The 21,805-nt window shown below is 43.1% G+C and overlaps 1 protein-coding gene across 12 annotated transcripts in view; it reads right to left on the bottom strand.

Moving 5' to 3' along the window:
• PTK2 (protein tyrosine kinase 2) overlaps positions 1–21,805 on the bottom strand; it is a 254,549-nt gene that overhangs the window by 142,068 nt on the left and 90,676 nt on the right. For 11 of the 12 annotated variants that reach the window (XR_012378376.1, XM_073893261.1, XM_073893260.1 and 8 more), the window contains 2 exons: positions 18,736–18,902; positions 7,235–7,322 (listed from right to left, as the gene is read on the bottom strand). Coding sequence is in view for 11 of the 12 variants with exons in the window: in XM_073893261.1 (XP_073749362.1) it covers positions 7,235–7,322; positions 18,736–18,902 (255 nt within the window). In the remaining variant the exon portion in view is untranslated. The remainder of the gene's footprint in view (positions 1–7,234; positions 7,323–18,735; positions 18,903–21,805) is intronic. The other variant, XM_073893265.1, reaches the window with a different exon arrangement.

Consider the following 21,805-nt stretch of genomic DNA (forward strand, 5'->3'; position numbering starts at 1 on the left):
AGTCCCTGAGGTGGGCTGAAGGCAAATTTATAATGCCTTCCCACTTCTGAAGTCTTTCATACAGAAGGATGACCAAGAAATATGGGCTGAATAGAGTAACTATGCAGGATTTACCTGAATCCTCAATAACATGAGTGCTTCTTGAATCAACAAAAATATACAGGAGTGGGAAAAGAAGAAGAAATGTACATTACTCAATCTATCAAATAAGTATAGAAAATAGACCTTCGAGTAAGTCAGACTTAGACCTGTATTTATTTTACCTTTTTTTTTGGAAAAGGACAGCTGATAATGACCACGTTGAAAATGTCAGGTTTAAAAGACTCTCCCATTTAGAGCTGCCGTTTCAAAATGTTTTAACTGGCAGAAAGCTTTATAGCCAAGAAAATACAGATAAAGAAATCAATTTCTGATAATACAGTTATCTGAATAAAAACTTGTAAAAATAAAAAAATTTGAATAAAAAATCACAGAAACAAGAAACCACACACCCTGGCACCTCAATTATTCTCCCCAGGTGTGTTCAGATTCTATTCCTCAGGGTGAGGCTACGGCTCTGCCCTTGGTATCTTCTTTCAACTTCCTACCAGAACTCCTTTTGTCAAATAAGTCATAATTATGTTACAGGTAATGTTTTCAGGACAGGATGGATGGATGTACAGGTAACACAGGAACAACACATGTTTGAATTGCATGGGTCCACTTATGCATGGATTGTTTTTGATCAACACAGTACAGTCCTGTAAATGTAATTTCTCTTCCTTATGATTTCCTTAATAACATTTTTTATCTCTAGCTTACTTTATTGTAAGAATATTGTATATAATACAAACAACATACAAACTACGTTAATTGACTATATTATTAGTAAATCTTCCTTCTGATCGACGATAGGCTATTATTAATTAAGTTTTGGGGGAGTCAGAAGTTATACATGAATTTATGACTGTGCAGGGGGTCAGCATTCCTCACCCCCGCATTGCTTAAGGGTCAACTGTACTCATTTTAATCTTAAAATATTTGTAGGAGAAAACAATGGGAACACCATGTCTGACCCACGTGTTGTAAGAGCTGGAAATTTCGAGTGCCAGATGATTTCTATATAAGTTCTGCATCAATACAAATTTAGTTAATATGACAACTTCCTGACCAAACATGGGCATCACTCTTCAAACTAATGGCCACCATTATTTGCAAAAGGTTGCCAACCAAATACACCTTTAACAAATGAGATTTCAGAGAGATAAAGAGGAATAAAATGTTATATGGCAAAGGAAAAGTTTGATTCCGGGGTAAGACATACTTCCCTTGTTTTATAATGAGCCATTAGCTTTAGCATCAAAACTTAGTTTTATAACTTCTGCTCTACAGTGAACAGGGTTATAACAAGATTCTAGTTTATTTTTAGAGTGTGCTGATTAATATCTTTCAGAATATTCTAAAATGGGTCAAAAACATTTAGTGAATCATTTGCAGTATCTCACATTGGTAGTCACACTTAGGACATCTTTAACTGAAACTGTGCATCCACAAGATAATCTCCAACCAGTAACTCAACACTCAACATACCCACTGACATGCTGTTTCCTGCATGACACCATCCAAAACAATGGACAAAATGAATAGTGGGCATAGATGAAATTTCTAAATAATAAAATTAAGGTAGTTTATTATAAGTGCTCTCTGGGATCGGAATAGTGGTAGAGAGAATCCAATATAATTCTTTTATTTCTACCCTGATAAAAGAGCCAAAATAATAAAAATATGTGTTCTTCTAAAATAGAGATCACAACAGGTAACACTCAGGAGTATTTATTTACTCATCCCCAAGCTAGACCTTAAAGATTCCCACATGTGAAATTCAACCAAATAACAGCTCGTAACAAGCACACAAGGAAAGGTATCACTGACTGAGAGTCAGTGTAAGCCATCACCAACAGATGTCAAGCCCAAGAACTTCAGATGTTGTAATTCAGATTCAGAAGAGACATTACCTCTACATGAAATGGTAAAGAAATAAAAGGCAGAAAAATCAGAAAACAGTAAGAGCCATTAACAATGGCCTGGAAGATTTTCTTAAAGGGGGAAGGGACACATTTTGCTAAATAAAAACTCAGCAAATGCATTACACATCCAAGTTGGTTGCGGCTGAGGAGAGTGGGCAGTGACGTGACAGATTTACCTGAATCGTGGATTCCCCGGGGGACAAAGAGCCAAGACAGGTGAAGGAAGTGGATGCACAGGGAGGGCAGCCAGAGCAGTTCTAATGTGGACCCACATGGGGACCTCAGGCCAAGTCACGAAGAAGGTCTGAGAAAAGGCAAGGTCTGAGTTGGTATCACAAGACATTTCAAAGAACTGATGAAAAGAGATGAGCCCCTGGTACAGGGTGCACATCACAGGTCAAGCAGGACAAAATGAGTGGAAATCCACACCTGGTTTGTAATAAAACTGTTGAACATTAAAGACAAAGAAATGGTCTTAAAGCCAGCCAGAGAGAAAGGACAGACAGATCACCTTCAAAGCCAGGATGACAGCCAACTTCTCAACAGCAATAATAAACATCAGAGTTCTGAGAGAAAACACTCCCTGGCCTGACTTGTACCCAGAAGCAGGAAAAAGAACCCTAGCCACACAGGAGGACTGAACAACACTGTCAACAATCTTGAATTCATGGGGGTTCGTCACACTCTGCTCAACAATCACAGAACACACATTCTCCTCCAGCAAAACCAGAACCCTGACAAAATCTCAGTAGGTGGGAGGTGCTGAAACAGGTCTAAACAAAGTTTGAGCAACCAGTGTCAAATGAACCACAGTCTCTAACCACAGTTCAAAATGATTTTAGAAATGAACCAAATGGGATACATGTTTAAATTGCCTTATGACAACTTCGATTTCTACCAACACAGTGGACCAAATGTCCTGACAAGGCTGCTCCCTGAAAACAACTAAAAGTGCTGAATAAAACTTTTTTTTTTTTTTATTTAATCTTCTGGAATGCTTCTATGAGCTGGGTGACAAACAAAACAATATCCAAACCCTGGTCAGGCCGTTGAGGCAATGCAGAGGGCTCAGGGAAAATCTCAGGTCAGCTTCTACCCTAGGCCAGAACCAAATACACACGCACCGTAAAATGTGACAACTTGCAAGGGGAAGTAAGCAAGGGGATGGTGGACGCTCAGGACCACGTCGGCCTGCATGGAGTGGGAGGGTGGGGGCAGGGAGATGTGACAGGGACAGGGGACCAGGAGACATCAGGCATGTTCTCTTCATTTGGGCCATAGATCACAGGCACTCATGCTAGTACAAAGTAGCACACCGCACAAAAACATACATGTATTGGGTGTTACCAAACGAAACAATTAAAAAGAATCAAGGTCATCAAATTCTGGGCCCCTTAAAAATTGATCCACTTAGCTTGGAATTCAGTGAAAATATACATACGCATATATGTATATATCTTACATATTTTCATCAAATAGTAAAGATTTTATTTTTTTTTAAGATTTTATTTATTTATTTGACAGAGAGACACAGCAAGAGCAGGAACACAAGCAGGGGGAGTGGGAGAGGGAGAAGCAGGCTTCCCGCCGAGCAGGGAGCCCGATGCGGGGCTCGATCCCAGGACCCCGGGATCATGACCTGAGCCGAAGGCAGACGCTTAACGACTGAGCCACCCAGGCGCCCTGTTTCAAAATAGTAAAGATTTTAAAAATTATAGAATGGCTATCATTTAACTCTGAGGCTTCTATTAAATAACTTATCCCTGAACTCAGTGAAAATTTCCACACTCAAGTTCTTACAAAATATCTCAGTTCCATTCGCATTTAAATAGGCCTTGGCTATAAATAGCTGCTGAAAGGCCAAATTTTTACTTAGGCCGTGTGTGCGCATGTGTGCGCATGTTTAAATAGGAGGAAGTTCTGAATTCCTAGCTGATTTTTCAACAATGGAATTAAGCCCGTTTCCTGCCTGCACAGGTGAACATATGGATGACCCATAATAGTACTGGAATTTCCACACGTGCAACAGGACAGATTCTGCACTGGAAGGTTAGCACAAGAAGCTGAATAAATATGTAAGTATCTGTCAAAGCAGCAATGCAAAAATCATACTATTTTCAAAACTTTGTTAGATCAGGGTAAAAATAAAAATACATACATCTTTTCACATAAATGGAATTACATTATATATGTTCTCTACATGGCCTGTTTTAAACACCACCATTTAACATAATGCCTTCCACGTGTACAGAGTTGTACCTCTCTCATCAGGATGGGTGAATACACTTGAAACTCAGCAGGATTTATTTAACCAAGCTTTTACTGACCCTACTGACACAATCTTTCAATTTCCCTTCTGTTAACAGGTGCACTGTTCCTATGAGCATCCTGTACATACATACGCATGCAAATCCTACCTCTTTAGAGTAAACCCCTGGAAGTAGAATTCTTAGTTTGAATATTAAATTGCCAATATTCAACTATTTTTCCGTACCAAACTGCCAACAGTGCCACATACCAACCCGAAGGATATGAATATACTCATGGCTCTTGTATAGCTGCCAACTCATTGGTTGTGACAACAGTCCTCCCTCCTTCCCCCCTCCTCTCTGCGGTTTGCACACACCTTTACCTCCCTGTCTCCTGTCCCTGGGACACTGGTATGGATCAGCCATCGACATGAGCAAGGGGCGGTATCATGACTGCACCTGAATTTCTTTTAAAATACAGGTACTTGGTAGAATACTATAAAATCATACACAAAATGGAAGCAATTATTAGGATAAAGATACTTTAAGTGATGTTTTAGAATATTTTCAGGACTGCCTAAAAATGTGCCATATGACTTCACAACTATAAAAGATTAAAAAGGGTCAGGCTGAGGAAGAGAAAGTGCAGGAACAGGAGAAAGCAGAGGCTGGGGTGGAGGCACACAGGAAGGAGAGGGGTATGTCCTATCCCAGAAGGTGCCGCTCACACTTGGGTCGTGATCTGCAAGATGATAAATGCCGAATCCTCAGGAGCCTAGCACTGCCCGAACATCAAATAATGACGGGGTACGTGTATGGGGGACAATTCCATCTCATTTATCGGGGTAGGTAATATACCTATTTTAGTAGATGAGACCGTTAGGCCCAGGGAGACCCACAGAGCCGTTACACGCGGTGAGCACACGACAGTATGTGCGCTCCCTAACTCTCAGGCCCCGTAAAGACCGTTCAGCAGAATGACACAGGCTGCAGTGAGAGGTGTCCTATGAGTACGGGAAAACTGGGGCCACACCAGCACGTACTTTTAGTCAGAGACAGAAGCAAGGCCTCGTCAAAGGAAAAACCAGGACACGTGGCAGCAGCGTGGAGGAACAAGAGGCTGTGAGGCCAGCCCACGAGCTATGAAAAGGAGGCACTGCGAGCTAATGAACCCTGCATGTGAACTCCAGAAACCCGTGTCACTGAAGTAGTCATAGAATTCCTCAGGGGGTGGGTTTTTTTCAAAGAAATTATGCCAAAAGTGATAAAGATCATTTATAAGAGAGAGAAACCCAACGCAAACATATCACTTAACTAAACCCTCTTGTCACCTCCTTCACTCAAACACAAGGTTCATCAGACGGCTACGGAGGAGCTGGGAAAACACATACAAGGAGCAGTTTGTGAACCGGGTATCACCTCTGCAGTATGAGTGGGCCCCCAGTATTCTCCACTGGGATCTAAACATGACTTTTCTCTTCCCATTTTGCCAAACGTAAACTCCCTCTCCCATGCAACTCCCATGCAACTCCCATGCAACTCTCCCATGCAACTCACACTTCACATTTCCGATGGCACAAGAAAACAGACCCAATATCTGGAAACAGCATCCTTGGCTTCCTGCTCTCACAGCTTGGATCTTATAAGCAGGAATATCCAGTTTTCTCACCTCGGGAAATAAAACGACCTACCTTCTCACCACCTTTCTCCTGAAGTTAGCCTACCTCTTCTCTTTCCCAACACTTTCCAGGCACCTGGACGGATGCAATCCACCTCTTTACTTTCACGTCCATTTGGATCAGTCTCCCAGCCCTATCAAATCCACCCACTACATGTGCGTTAGTTAGACCTTTATCTCCCCCGTTTCTTGCCTACATGGCTGGAGAGCCTCCTAACTTGCTTGCAGCCTTCTTAAGACCCATCTAGTCCATGATGGATGCTGCCATCACGTCGGTGTGGTCTTATTTCACAACGACAAAAATTCTCATCAAGACATTCACTAACTACATTCCTTAAATAGCTCTCCTTACTCTGCAGGAGAAAACCTACAACCTTCCCTTTTCATGATGTGGGCTCTATCTCCTCTCCTGTTTCTTCCCAGAACTTTTTGGCTCAGGTTTAAATGCACCATGTTTCCTAAAGTACATCTCTTCTTCATCTACAAAGCTGGGGACTCCTCACATGACACTTTTCAGGAGAGCCCCTGGGTTTCGCAACTCCACGGGGTTAGCAGACCCTCCTGGGCACAGCCACATCCTTTGTGCTTCTCAGCAACAGAGGACTAAGCACAAAGTACCTGTTCACAGGAGATCCTCACCCAGGTGAGGAATTTAGGGGGCAGACTATCTCATTTATTTCCTCTGCATTCTTGACCCACAGCAGACATTTAATAAATATTTTTATTAAAACAAAGAATGACCAAGTGCATTTGACTACAGAACATGTGTGTGAATGTCAGCTCTTCCTCGGACTTGTTCTTTGACACTCTTCATGAAAACTAACAAGCAACGTATACTTGGCCAATTTGTGTTGGTTCATTTACGCCACATGTGCTTATTGCTTAACTAATATTTGAAGGGGTAAAAAGCAAGTAACTCAGTGCAAAAAAAGTCAATTCTGCCTTTATTGTGCAAACTGCTTTTGAGATTATATGAATATAGTTGTCTCTGACAATAAATTCTACACCTAACCAATTTGTTGATATTCAAGCATGATAATTATACTTGAATTAAAGACAAACCAATGCTTGTGTCACTTAGGATTTACTGTCTCCACATTAAAGTAGTATCTTTTAGGATTTGCGCAAGCATACAAAAATTCAGTGTCAAAAATTCAAAACTCACTGGTTGAAAGTCTCTCACTGCCATACTGTGACAAATATACATTCTCCCAAATGTTAGGTTTTATCTAATTCTAAAATAAAACCAAGTAGGATTCAAAGACACAAAGAGAAAAGTATATTAAAGCACTCTCCTATACCTGTTGATAGAAGAAATTCAGAGTTGGCTTGTCCTCAGTAAACTGGTTTAGAAATCCTTTTGGCAAATAACGAATTCTCAATTCATATCTAAAAAATAATTCACAAAATAGAACAATTAGAAATAAGTAATTTCTCAATTCATAGTCTACAATTAACAGCATTACTGTATGGCATAACCAATTACTCTGAAATATTATTTTAAAAATAAGCTAAAATACAATCAATTTTTAAGCATTCATCTTCAAACTTTTCAACACAAAGACTGCCCCTCAATGTCTAGAGCTCAACGATCCTGCAAGGAGACAGAGCAGAGAAGAAGCCCAGAAGGCACCCGGTCCTGGCAGTCACTGTCCACCACGGGGCAGGGGCGGCACCTCCCCACACTTCCCCCAGCAGCTGACCTGATGCGCATGGAGTCACACAGAACGTACTCTTTCGTGTCTGGCCTTTGTTCATTCACTGACGTGCTTGTGAGACTCACCCAGCTGGAAAGTGCTGTATTGCACGAGAGACCACATCACCGCTAAGGGCCATCTGAGTTATTCCTGCTTTTTTGGCTATTATGAGGATACTGCTGTAAACACTCTGTATTTCTTCCTCTAAGCATAAAATAATTTAATTGTTCAGGAAGCCACGCTTCAAGAGTGGTCAAAACAAATTTCATCAGAATGCTCTCCCCATCTCTCTCTCTCACGCATGTCCTTTGGTGAACGTGTGTACGCACTTCTCTTGGGCACACAGGCTTGCACTGGGAGTGTAACACACACACACCTGCGTTAGCAGATGCCACCCCTCAGGGAGCTGAAGAAGCCATACCAGCCTGGGGTGTTCTGGATCCTCTCCACCCCCACCTTTGCCCAGCATTTCTCTTTCACTGCACTCACTGATATTTACCGCAGTAAGTGTAGAGTGGGCTGGGAGCAGCCTCATCTGATGACTGGCCATTTTGGAAATCTCCTCTTTGAAACATCTGTTGCTTCTGAAGGGTTGTGGGTCCCCCCTCCCTAGCCCCCAGCTGACCTGTAGGCCTGCCTGCCTTACACGTTCAGGGTGTGAGGCCATTGTTAGACTCCTATCCTCTACCACCCCAAGGCTTGTCTTTCACTCTCTTGATGGTTTCTTGTAAAAATTATTTTAAAAATCTTTTTATTTTAATGTTATCTTTTGAGGAAGAAAGTTCATAATTTTTATGCAGCCCTATTTATTCTTTTCCTTTTTAGGAAATTCTTGTAGTGTTTTGTTTATAAAATATTTGCCTACCCAAAGGTTATAGGAAGATCTATTTTTCTAAAGTTTTATTTACTGATGTTTAAAAAAAAATGCAATAGTCTCATAAGGAAAACATGCAAACAAAGTAGTAAATACAATTCTTTTGGTTCACTTAAGGGTGCAAAAAAATGCAAGGTACACATACACAAGTTCTGCTAAGATTTTTAAGTGTCCATCACCATTAAAACACACAACTGCTAAATGATTAGGTTCCCTTCTGCTTCTCCTCAGAACGAGGTCAACAATTTCCTGTAGGTATTCTATGTGGGGCAGTCATTTGTGGAAGCACACTGGAGTTCATTTATTTTGAACCGAGGACTTACCAGGCACTTTACATGCACTGTTTCTCCTAAGCCACATAACCGTCAGAGAACAGAAGTGGAGTGAATCACACTGAGCAGATTAGGAAGACGGTGCTCTGCAAGAAGCAGCAATCAGTCCCGAGGCTGCACGTTCGGGATCAAACAGGACACAGGAGGCTTTTGCTAGGAATGTTAATCGCATTTAACGATAAGGAAGCAGACCCCGGATCAAACACTGGGCAGCCTGGCTGCACATCCCTGCTGTAACCAGCCAGCAGCCTGACAATGCTGATGATGCCTCAACGGACATTTCATGGCTACTCTGGGCCTGACAGTGATGGTGATAAGGACGTGACCCTCAGCCTCCTTGTAGTCAGCAACGGCCCTGACAGAAGCAGGAAGAACGTGGGCGCTGGACCGGGGCCGCCTGGGCTGGGACTGTGGCTCCGTGGCCCATCCACGGTCTGCCATCGCCTCTCTGCGCACTGGTGTCTTCACAAGGTTGTCGGGAGAAATACATGAGCTAGTGAGCGCAGAACACCGAGCACACTCTCTGGCACACAATGATCGTGGGCTCCAAGGCTTGCTTACAACATGAGTAGTTATTCCACAAATACTGATTCCAGCACCAAGACCAGCCACGGTACAACTCCAGGAGGTGGGAAGACACCAGTGCCGGCCCTCGAAAAGTTTATATACAATTTGTGGGGAAAGACAGCAAATACACAAATATCTATGAGGTGGCAGTAAATGTGACAAAGACAAGTTAGCAAGGTAAGGGGAGTAACAAGGGATGAAATATATTCTGCACAGGGTAGCCGGCAGGGGACACTCTGATTCAGTGATATCTGAATGAAGATCTGAGGGGAGGAAAGGAGTCATTCAGTCATGTACAGGGACAAGAGTTCCGATCTGATGGAGGAGAACGGGTAATGGCCCTGTGGCCAGAGAATGCATGGGAAGGCAAAAGCAGCTCGAGCCCAGAGGAAGGCTGCAGGGAGAGGTAGGATCGGAAGGTGGCAGATCACGGAGGCCCCTGCCCGTCATGGCGATGGGGCTCGGGGCACTGTGAGCACAGCAGGGCCGTCGCAAGAGGTGTCCTTCTCAGACCAGGCAGGCGGTAGTGTGTAGGACAACAGGGACCCCAGGAAGAAGCAGGAGGCCGGGAGGCGAGTGCAGTACCCTGGCTGAGAAGTAATGACCCTGTTTTTACTGATGGGGAAAATGTTTCAGGGCATTATTAGGTAACTGGCTCAAGGTCCCACAGGTATAAAGAAGCAGACAGGGAGCCCCCTGCAGCAAGTACATGCACAAATGCTGCAAAGCAAAATGAAACTGAGAGAAACCCCTATGGCTCAAAAACAGAGGAAGAGAACTAACCTGACTCATGTGCAGGTAGGCAAGCTCTTCAGATCGTGAGAAGCATTCTGGGCCCTGCTTCAATCCGTACAGTCTAGCCTATCTGTCCCCCACAGCCCCGCTGAACTGCCCAAGGTGGCCTGATCTAATTGCATCCCATCACCCTGGCTCAGTCCTTAAACCACAGCACCCAACCCCCAGAGCCTACGGCCCACGAGTGCTGACACCCCCATGCCCCCTCATCTCTGTCCACAAAACTTAGCGCTCTCGTTACCCTTCTGTTACTATGTTACTATTCTAAGAGCCTGACAGCATCCTGAAACACATTTCCACTATTCTGCTATATGCCATTCCATGGATTTCTGAATAGCAGCTAAATATAACATGCCCCAAATAATCCTTTTGCTTCTTCTGAGTAATAACTTCCTATTAAGGCCACTGACACTAACCTCCTCAGTCTTACCACCCACAATGAGCACCAAGATACTCATGAGAGCTGACCAACTAATGGCGGGGAGGAGTAGGAAGTGTTTGGACAAAGAGTGTGCTAACCTTGATACAGAGAAGGGTCAGCTAGCCGGTCTGTATGTAGTGAAATAAACAAAGTACAACTTCCAGAAACAACACAGATGTTGTTGTTTCTTGATGGGCCTTGCAAATAATGTGGTATGGACAGCTCTTTCTTACAACAGACTTCCATTTAAAAATCCTCAAAAGAAGGATGGAAACAGAAATTCATCATCAGGCAAAAATTATTAGCAGTAACAGCTGTAAGAAAGAATCATCAATGGTGATGAGATTAATGGGTGAAAATACAATGAGAAACAGGGTATCTGATAGTCTCGATATATACACCCCCAGCAGGTTATTTCTTAATCACAAAGGAGAAAACAGTTAACTCCACAGTGGAGAAACCTGGCCACCACCTTAAACCAAATGATCCAAGTTAAAAACACCTGTACAAAGGAGTCACATCATCATTACAGACTTCCTGATAAGATGCGCTGTGATGGGTTCAACAGCCTGGCTGTAGTATTCTTGCCAACAACACATAACCTCAACATAACCATGAAAAAAAACCCAGACCAACCCAAATTGAAGGACACGTTACAAATAACCAGCCAGTATTCTTCAAAAGCGTCAAGGTCATGAAGGACATAGACTGAGGAACTGTCCCAGATTAGGGAAGACTTAAGGAGACAGTAAACAGTCACATGGTATCCTGGACCAGGAAAGGGATGTTAAGTGGGACAACTGCGGGTATTTGAGTAACATCTGTAGATCAGTTAATAGTACTGCATCAATGTTAAGTTCCTGGTTCCAATTACTGTACTATGTTTATGAAAGTTTCAACATTTTAGGGAAGCTAGGTGAAGAGTAGTCAGGACTTCTGTGTACTATTCTTGCAAATTCTGCTACATACTGAGAATAAAAAGAAATTCGCAGACTGATTGTTCCGTAACACCCTCCAGAACCGCTCTCCAACCAGCCCAGCCAGAGTCCGTCTGGAGGCGCAGACCCACCGGAAACTGACAGAAACTGACCTATCTTCCTGCTGCTCCCCTCTGGGGCAGAAGCCTCCAGTAAATGTTTAATTACAGACCAGCAAATTGAAAGTCCACCCTCATTTTAAAGGCATCACTTCCAAATCTGTCCGAGCGCTCCCCTCCCGGAGAGGCTCTAGGTGGTTTCCCTCTGGTCCTTTACTTAGGTGAGCCACACTGTCGTACTCGACTGATGTGTTCCCAACAATATTCTTTTAGGCTCTTATCTTTCTTCCCTTTATAAAAGCTTATCATGCTATACGTCATCTTCTGGGACTTTTTTTTTAATTGAGGTAAAATTCACGTAACAAAAAAAATAGCCTTTTTATAAACTGTACAGTTCAGGGGCGCCTGGGTGGCTCAGTGGGTTAAGCAACTGCCTTCGGCTCAGGTCATGATCCTGGAGTCCCGGGATCGAGTCCCACATTGGGCTCCCTGCTCAGCAGGGAGTCTGCTTCTCCCTCTGACCTTCTTCCCTCTCGTGCTTTCTATCTCTCATTCTCTCTCTCTCTGAAATAAATAAATAAAATTTAAAAAAATTTAACAAAAAAAATAAAGTGTACAGTTCAGTGGTACTGAGTGTACTTACAACACTGTCCTGGGAGACTCATTTTGTCACGAGGTCACGTGGCTACAATTCATCCATACTGCGGCACGTGCCTATACTGTTTGTTCACGTTCCCTTGCGTGACATTCTTGCATCTCTAGCCCCAAACAGAAACCTCAGTCTCTCTCGAGGACAGAACCTGGAGTGGAACTGCAGGATTTAGTGTGCAATGCCTCGATTTTCCAGCTGCTCACCAGATGGGAGTTACCCATTTACCTTTGCACCAGCAGTGCAGGCAAGAGCTTGCTGGAGCCACCACCTCTCTCTACTTTTTGCCACGTGGAAGAGTGGCACATGGATCTTGTGGTCCAGATTCCCATCTCCCTAATGGGCTAATGAAGCCAACAGCGGCTGCCTATGATTACTGGCCAGACTTGTTTTCTCTTTTATGACAATACTGTCATGTCTCTGGACCATTTAGTGAATTGTCTGCAATTTTCATGTCAATCAGAAGAACTCCTGACACCATCTTTGGTTCATTACACATGTTGTGAATATCTCCTCTCAGCTGCAACTTGCTTTTGCACTTTTTAAAAAATATACCTTTTTATACACAGAAGTTCATAATAAAGTCAAATCTGCTGTTCTTTCCTTTTATAGTGAACATTTTGGGGGTATTAAATCTTCCTACTCCAGGACCAGAGACACATTCAACTCTGTTTTCCATTAAACTTTTTTCTCACCTGATCCATCTCAAGTGGGTTTCTGTGTATTATTTGAGGTAGGATCTAACTTTGTTGTTATTCTTCACACAAGGACAGCCATTTATCAAACCAGCCCTTCGTTTCCCCACTGGCAAGTCATGAGGCCTCTGTAAGGTCACACTGCCCACCACAGTTACAACCAACTGTGTGCTGCAAGCTAGCTTACAGAGGCGTTTGAAGAGCTAAGGACTCAGGTAAGCAAGCTTCTATCTCAGGATTATTGGACAATATCAACAGATCCTATAGCAGATAGCACAAAAAAAAAAAAAACCTATGTTCAAAAACCTCCCGAGAATGGAAATTCACATCCAATTATTCTGGTGAGTCCTGGAACTTCCATTTGGGTAAGATCTCACTTCTCAGAACTAAAGCCAGGCGTGTGGCTGCCCTCACAGAGCCACCTCTGAACTAAGAAGATACCTGCTAGCGAGGGGAAAACATTACCCATCGTTCCGTTTCTTGTACATATGTGTCTTACACGGGAGTAGAGAAAAAACAGCTGAGTACATGGACTCCACTATCTACCCTCCACCCATGGAAACTAGGCTCTCCAGGAAGCTGGTAAGCCTCTCAGAACCACAGGTTTCTTACAAGTAAAACGGCAACAGGTGAATATCCACCCACTTGATAAGACTATCATAATAAGAATTAATTTTGATAAAGTAAGCCTAGTGCTTCACACAACGCCCGCCACATAGCAAGCAACGTGGGCTAGTGTGAAAACACTGCTATGCACACACACTAGTGGAATGAATACACATTACTATTCCATCATACTGTGTTGCCTCTTGGATTATTTTACACTTTCACTACCACTAATTCAATTTTTACTTAAAAAGTTTTTACTGGGTGCCTACTACATACCAGGCACAACTAACCAGAAACCAGGAACAGATCAGGGAGTAAGACCAAGTCCCTGAGGGAGAAAAATCATCCGGTGGGTTGGCAGTGGGCCCTACAGACAGAACGGTGGGAGGAGACCACAGAGAAAAGGGGACAGCGGAGCACTTGCCCTACATGATGGGAGGTCCAAGCCACGCTGGAAATGGCAGAGGAGCACCTTCACCAGAGTCCCACCAGGTACAAAGACCCCAAGGAGCAATATGCTTGGCTTGTTCAAGAACCAGGAAGACAGCCATGTGGCTAGGGTGGAGCAGGTGGAAAGTTCTCCAAGATAAAAGTCTGTCTCATTCACCGGGCAAGAAAGCTGGCAGCAGAGAAGATCCTGACCCAGTAGCTCTGAAAAGGGAGCACACAAATGTCAGAGCACGAGCCACTGGGGCACAGGAAGGGGAGCGAGAGTGAGAGGAGACGGGGCTGAGAGATGATCAGGACTCTGAAGTTGGCTGAAGGCATGATGAGGAGCTACTGGAAGCTTCTGCAGAAATGATTTATATATTTCACTGGATGTGTGTATTTTTAAAGACTCTTCAGCAAATCCTCCGAGCTCTGTCTTAAAAAATCCTTGTACAACGGCTTCTCCCTCCTCCTATTACTGCTCCCCCAAGCCACCAGCTTTTAGGATTTTTGTCTGGGTTAGGCAGTGACTGGTTTATTAGTTTCCTGTATCTATCCAACGAAAGTGTGATTTCAATGCCAAAGGCAGGTCTATAGAGAGAAGAAAGAGGGAAAGAGGTCACTGGAGCAGCCCCCAAATTTAAATGCTAAGCAGGGGAAAACAGCGAACGGTCCATAAAATAGGAGGGCTGCGCAGGCAGGAAGCGAAGCGCAGAAGGTCGTCAGGTGAGAAGAGACTGACAGCGTCAGCTCCTGCAGGAAGGTGGGCTGGGGACGAACGGGAAGGGCCCATGGGGGGTGTACAGGCAGCACAGCCAGACCCTCAGCAAACTGTGAGTTGTGCTTTGAACCATGAACTATTTAGGAATGTGTCTTCAAACTGATTAACACACGTCATGTGCAGAACTCCATATTTCCACATTAAAAGGGATAGTGAAAAACATAATTTAAAAATTGTTTACTTACTATTGTTTTCTTTTTAATTATTAGGAGAGGTAAGTTTTATTCATTTATTACTATTTTTCCTTTATATATTTTGAGAAATGTCTTTAGGAACTTACAAGTTTAATAGTTCCATCTATTTCTACTCTTCATAAATTCTTGTGAAATGAGCCTGTTATTACTATGTGGCTGCCCTCCATATCCCTAAGAATGCTTTTCTGTCTTGAAACTTTTTAAATAGGATATTAATAAAGCAATACCAATCCCCTCGTCCCCCTGGTTAGTAGGTAGGAAAATTCTTCTTTCTTTCCACCCATCCACCCGCCCACCATCCATCCATCCACCCATCCACCTACCATCCATCCATCCCTCTATCTATCCGTCCATCCGTCCATCCATCCTTCAATCCATCTATCCGTCTATCCATCCATCTCTCTATCCATCCATCCATCCACCCGCCCACCATCCATCTGTCTAAATGAAGTTAAACAGAACAGAATGCCTCTGGATGAAAACTTTTGACTTCAGCGTACTGGTGAGGCTGGGTATGGTTTTGTGAAGTACATATGTAGACCTATATGTAAATAGTTCTGAGACCCATATATACGCATGTGTACTGAATCTCAAGGTAAAATGTTTCTTCTTGTAAGTCACATAAAAATGTCTTCAACATCACTGTTTTAGATACCCGTCATAAAGAGCAGAGAGCTGGCTTCTATTTTTTAATCACACACTAACAATCTCTGACCAGTTACTGTTAGTCTGCTTGAGTTTATTTCCAAAGTCTGGTCGGTGACTCCGCTCAGTCCTGCTTTCCAGGCCCTTCCTTCTCTCCTTGCTGTGTTTCCCTAACCCCTACTCACCCACCCAGCTGTTTAGGTTATAAAATCTACCTCTTAATGTTTCACAGCTGTCCTAATTTACAATTTTTTTATTTTTTTATACATAATTTTAAAACATGGCTGACAGAACTTTAATTCTGATCACCTCTCTTCTGACATGCATCCACTATTTGGTTTCTACTTCTTTAATAAAAAAATCAGTTCTTCTCGTTATTTGTTTTTAGAGCCAATGCTTATTTTTATCTACCCGATTTTGCATCTGAAACCCTCCTTCATAAATCATTTTCCTTTCCCTTTTCCTGAAGTATATTTGTAGAGGTTCCTTTGGTGGTAAACTCTCTGAGGAAAGTACCTCTGTCACCCTGCTCTTGAATGGTAACTGAATCTGACGAATAAATACAGGTTGCAGGTACTTTTTTTCTCATCATTTGGACAGAACCATGGAGAATTGTGAATTTTTCCCTGGTTGCTTTTAGCATCATCTCTTTTTCTTTTGTACACTATTTGACTATAATCCACCAAAGTGTAGATTTATTTCACTAACCCTGTTTGGGATCTTATGTTAGTCCTACACCTAAGGACTTATGGTATTCGCCATTTCTAGAAAATTCTCAGCCATTATCTCTTTGGAATATTTCCTTTTCCTCATTCTTTCTATTCTCTTTGAGAGCCCCTTCCAGAAATGGGTTGACTTTCTCATTCTTCATGTTACACAACATGCTTTCATGCCTTCCACATGTTGATCTCTGTATGCTGTCTTTTGGGAAAATTTTCACAGATCCACAGTTCTGTTTACTAATTTTTCAGCTATATCTAATTTGCTGTTTTATCCATCCCGTGGTTTCCAGAACTTGTGTTTGGTCCTTTTTCAAATCTACTTGGTTCCTTTTAGAATAGTCTCCTGTTCCTTACTGACACTTTAAGCTCCACCTCCTTTGGTGGGCACAGACAGGAAGTATGAAGCCTGATCCTCCCAGAAACACCCACAGGGACCACCTGTGCCTCCAGCCTATTGTCCACACACCTTCACTGATCTTACCCGCCAGGCAGGCTAGCTCTCGGAGCTAAGACTACAGTAGCCCTCCTGAGACGAGCACGTTCATTTTAAAAGCCTGCACTATGAAGTCAGCTACATTCAAGTCAAAGCTGTGTCCCGAGCTCTCTCTGTAATTGGAACTTAAGTCAAGTTTGTTGCCTGTTTCCTCTGTCTTTACCTCATAAGATTGGGGGGAGCTCTGTGACATATACATTTTACAAGCTGCAACTGTACAGATTATAGAGAGCACACAGCTGGCCTGGCGCCTGGCTCCAGCCACTCCGCGGTGACAGTACAGCAACTGTGTCATCTTCACACCTCTGTCAGCGTCAGGTTCAGCACTGCATTCGGCAAAGTTCTACCTCGCCCAGTCTATGCCTGCCTTGCTTTTGAGGGTTCAGGCTCCATGAAAGAGAGTAGTGCCCACTCAACTTTACTTGAAATTAAGCAAAATAAACTGGCTTAAAAGAAAAGAAACAGAGTGTGTATATTCAGAGGTCTACATTCAACAAACATTTTACTGAGCACTAGGGATACCATCATAATGAAGAGTGCCTCTGACACGTCCATATAAATTAAGAAGGTAATAGCTATGTTGAATAAAAATACCTGCAGGGGGGCGCCTGGGCGGCTCAGTCGTTAAGCATCTGCCTTCGGCTCAGGTCATGATCCCAGGGTCCTGGGGGATCGAGCCCCGCATCGGGCTCCCTGCTCAGCGGGAAGCCTGCTTCTCCCTCTCCCACTCCCCCTGCTTGTGTTCCCTCTCTAGCTGTCTCTCTGTTAAATAAATAAATAAAATCTTAAAAAAAAAAAATACCTGCAGGTATTTTTGACTAACTTTTAAGTATTCTTAGCTTTTAAACACTTATTTGATTGGCTAAAGAGCTGGAGGTCAAATCTGCTAGCCCTTGATGTAATCCAACCCAACTATATTATCATGAAATATCCTGTCAGCTCGGTCAGTTCCAGCTGTTTGATAAACCTGAAAATACAAGTATATTTCTCTGGTAAACTGTAACTAGGACAAGATTGTATTCGACTAGAGATTTATTAACCTTCGCATGTTTGTTTTTCTTTTCAATGTGTCTTGTAATCAATTTACGTTGCTGGACTGAAAGTGACCAACACTGAGCGCCGTCCCCAATCCACAACCACCTTTGTCTCTGTGGCTCTGGCTACAAATACGAGGGTGCCTGTGCATGGGGCCCTCCTTCTCTCACACTCCAGTGTTTTACACATACGGTTTCCTGTTGACATGCTGCTTTGCTTAACAGTGGAAAAAATTATTTTTTTGGGAGAGAACCAGAGAAAGGACAATTGTAGAGAATTCTTTTAATTCACCTTCAATCATGTCAGTTTCACTAAGGTCAGTATGAGTCACTACCTAATTTAATTCTAGTACATGAACGTCAAATATACACCCACTCTTTTCAGGTGAGCCAGAGGTTACCAGGCACCATGGAGCAAGCCATGCTGCCCATTAATGAGATAATTAGGTGTGGTCTCCTCAGGGCTCATGACGTCCTGCTGCACAAAAGGATGCTAACAGGACAGAAAGGAAAAGAATGAGGAATTGAGCTCTTCGAGCCGAGGCTGAAATAAAGTAGTCCTGACAAGAGAAGTGTGACTAGCCAAAGGCCATCACCACAGAACCCATCAGAAGCTCAGGCAGTCCAAAGTCAGTGGTGCCACAAAGACAGACTGAACAGAAGTCTAGAAGAGATCACTGGTTAATCATTACCAGCCAATTTTATTTATACAGGAGTCGTAATTACAATCAGTATGAAAATTAAGCAAAGACATTCATCCTCTTGTGTGTGATTTAATATGCAAAACAAATCAAGTGTGAGTCACACCAAAGTAGGTATGTAATCTTACTTCCACTCCTCTGGTGGGTGTGCAAGTTCATACTTCTCCCTCACATTGGAGACACCCATATCCAAATGGAGCCAGTGAACCTCCTCTGACCGCAGGTGACTGAGGCGAAATCCATAGCAGGCCACGTGCTTTACTTTGTGACTGTCCACTATCTTCTGAATGATGCCCTAAAACATACCCCCCACAAAAATGACTGTTATAAACAAAAAAAAAACCGTATGCTAAAAATTAATGCAATGTTCATTTCTTTTAGTTAGTTATCAGAAATCTTTGGTAAAAAGAGTATCAAGTTAAATAAATTACTTAATTTTTCTTAGGAATCTTTTCTCAAATAGTATTTTTATGAACAAGGAAAAGTTTTTGAAAAAACACAAAACGAGGCTCTTCCCTTTTCTTTAGTGATAAACAAGGCATGGAAACTTAAAATACATTTCTGCAGCTCTATCTCTGCATCATCCCCAGAACCTGACAAAGCATTCCAGCCACCCTCTGGATGTCACTTGCTGAGAACTAGACCTGAGGAGGGGGTTCTACTTTCTGAACCCAGGACAACATCTTGTTCTAGACCAGGCTGCAACTCAATGTCATTTCTTAGGAAACACATTTAGAAGCATACAATGAAGGCCACGCTTCTGATAATATCAATAATGTATGAGAAGTTACTTGAAGGTGGGCCTACCCAATCTGCTACATGCTCTCTATAGATTATAATGCAGCAATCTAAAATAGTCCCCAAACCTAATGCTCCTAACACATGTGCCCATGAATTCAGAGATGAAGGCGGCAGGCAAGGAAGGCTGCCTCGCAAAGATAAAGCTCATCCTGGGACTAGGAAAGGGAAGCGGTAGCCCCGAGTCTTGACCTGTGCCTGAACGGTTGTAGAAGTCACATTGTGTACATGGATGTAAATGGGCAGCACATATGGAAGTCTCCCATGGGAATATAACAGAGACCATCTGCTTCCTTACATGAGGGTGTGCTAATCATAATCCACTGCACTCTTCTCAATGCTTCAGGCCATTCATAATTTTTAATGATGCTGATATTAACATGAAAATGACTGCTAAAGAAAATCATCAGTTTTTTTTAATTAGCAATTAACTGAAAGTATCATATTACTTGTAATATAAGACACATCTTAAAAAGTTCCTACACACACTAAGTATTTCTATATTGGGGCATGATGCTGTTGATAATAAGGATGTTCCTATCCCCTACTCATGAGAAAAGATAAGTAACACATATTATAAATGCAAAACCTGTCAAGGACCCAGTGTGTCCATGCTAAAGGCATCGTGTAGCACCTGCCCGTGGCCAGCCTCCCTTTCAGACTACTGGATCCCAGGAGAAGGCTGTGTATCAAGCATGGGAGAGTGACAGGGGAGGGAGTCAACGTGGCATCGGGGAGAAAGCACGGACAAAGGACAGGGCTGGAGGAGTCAAAGGCCACTCAGTGGAGCAGATGAGCTCTCCGTGGGACAGGAAGAACGTGTGCAGCACACAGAAGTCTGGGTGAAACTGAAGTAGGCATCAATGTCCTTCCTGGCTTTTGGATTCCAGGCCCGGAATTTCTGATGGGGCCACCATGAAGGACGCTGCAGTCTGTGCCTACCCAAAGGCACCCAGCCAAGCAGCAGCAGGAGCTGAAACCCAGCCCGCCCCCTAGTCTTCACCTCGTGCACTCTGGAGTGGGGGATCTGCCTCAGGGAAGAGACATCCGTTTCTGGTAAACCTCGCCGAGGCAATTTCTGCAGCTTCTCCTTGCCAGCACCACAAATCCCTGAGCTGCACAGGACAGGCGCTGGCGCCTCTTTCAAATTCCCACAAAAGCGCTTTGTCTTCCTGTCCCAGCTCTGCCAATGCACTACCAAGTGCACACCGACACCGGCCGCCCTCACTGAGGCTCGGGTTTAGCACATCTTCTCTTTACTCCACAGCAGCTCACTGCTAGCAAATCCCAGAGCCACCTCTCTCTCGTTAGGGTCATAGTTCATGTTCACATCTGTTCCCAACTGTCCGTCCCAGTGCATCTATCCTTTGGGCACAAACGGTTTCTGACCATTGCATGTGGTGGCATCAACAGTCTGGGAGAAATCCCACCCTTCTGGATGCCTTCCCTGATGACCCCTAGCAAAAGTTATCTTCATGACCTCTCAAGTAATGGGCACACAAGCACCCACCTGCACAGAGGCAAGTGTACAGATGCTTAGTCCAGAGCTGTGGAGCCCAAGGGAAAAGCAGGCTCCCAATCTGGAGTTTTATGGGATAGATAGGATTTCAGTCCATTCACTTGATCACACTACCTGAAGACACTCAGAATGACCTCAGGTTTGATTTTGTTGAACAAAGAGTTCCCATCCTGCAGGACTTCCTGATTAAACAAGGTTGCAACTTACACTTTCCACTAAAAAATTAAAAGCAATAAACAGACATTTCATTATGCTCCCATATTGCGTTCTGTTCTATTTCTCTAGAACTCCTGCATATCTCATTGCTGACTCAGTTTGAATGGCAGCCAAGATTATGAATATACAAGGACATATATTTGAAGCTCAGTACATACACTCGGTAACTTAAATAATTTTGAGAACCAAATATTTGGTTCTGCGTAACTTTGAGAACTAAATATTTAGTAAGGAATGCATACTCAAAAAAAAAAAAAAACCCAACATTACTACCATATGGAAATGTATGCATGTATTATTTCTGGAATACATACATTTAGAAAAGGATCTCTAGGGAGCTAACAGGACAACGGTTTATAATAAATATGCCACATGCCACTCATGGCAGCTGAATTAAATTTAAATATCTTACCCTGGCTTTGAGGTCCCATGACAATCCCACCCTAGAGTATATAAACCTACACTTGGCTACTTTGAAATATCCCTTTTCTTGTCTATATCGTATCCCAGAATTTGGAAATATGTAATTTTCCTGATTAATTTTCACATGAGCTATTCACAGGAAAAGAATTCTTCTTGAGGATGAAAGACTCTAGCCAGTGTGTGCACCATGCTTCTATCTTATCAGGAACGCAGCACACAGCCTCCAGAGCCATTCCACTACT

The sequence above is a fragment of the Callorhinus ursinus genome, unplaced genomic scaffold (genome assembly GCF_003265705.2).
Source record: "Callorhinus ursinus isolate GAN/ISIS: 27379988/994484 unplaced genomic scaffold, GSC_fseal_2.0 scaffold5, whole genome shotgun sequence".
NCBI classification, from domain to species: Eukaryota; Metazoa; Chordata; class Mammalia; order Carnivora; family Otariidae; genus Callorhinus; species Callorhinus ursinus.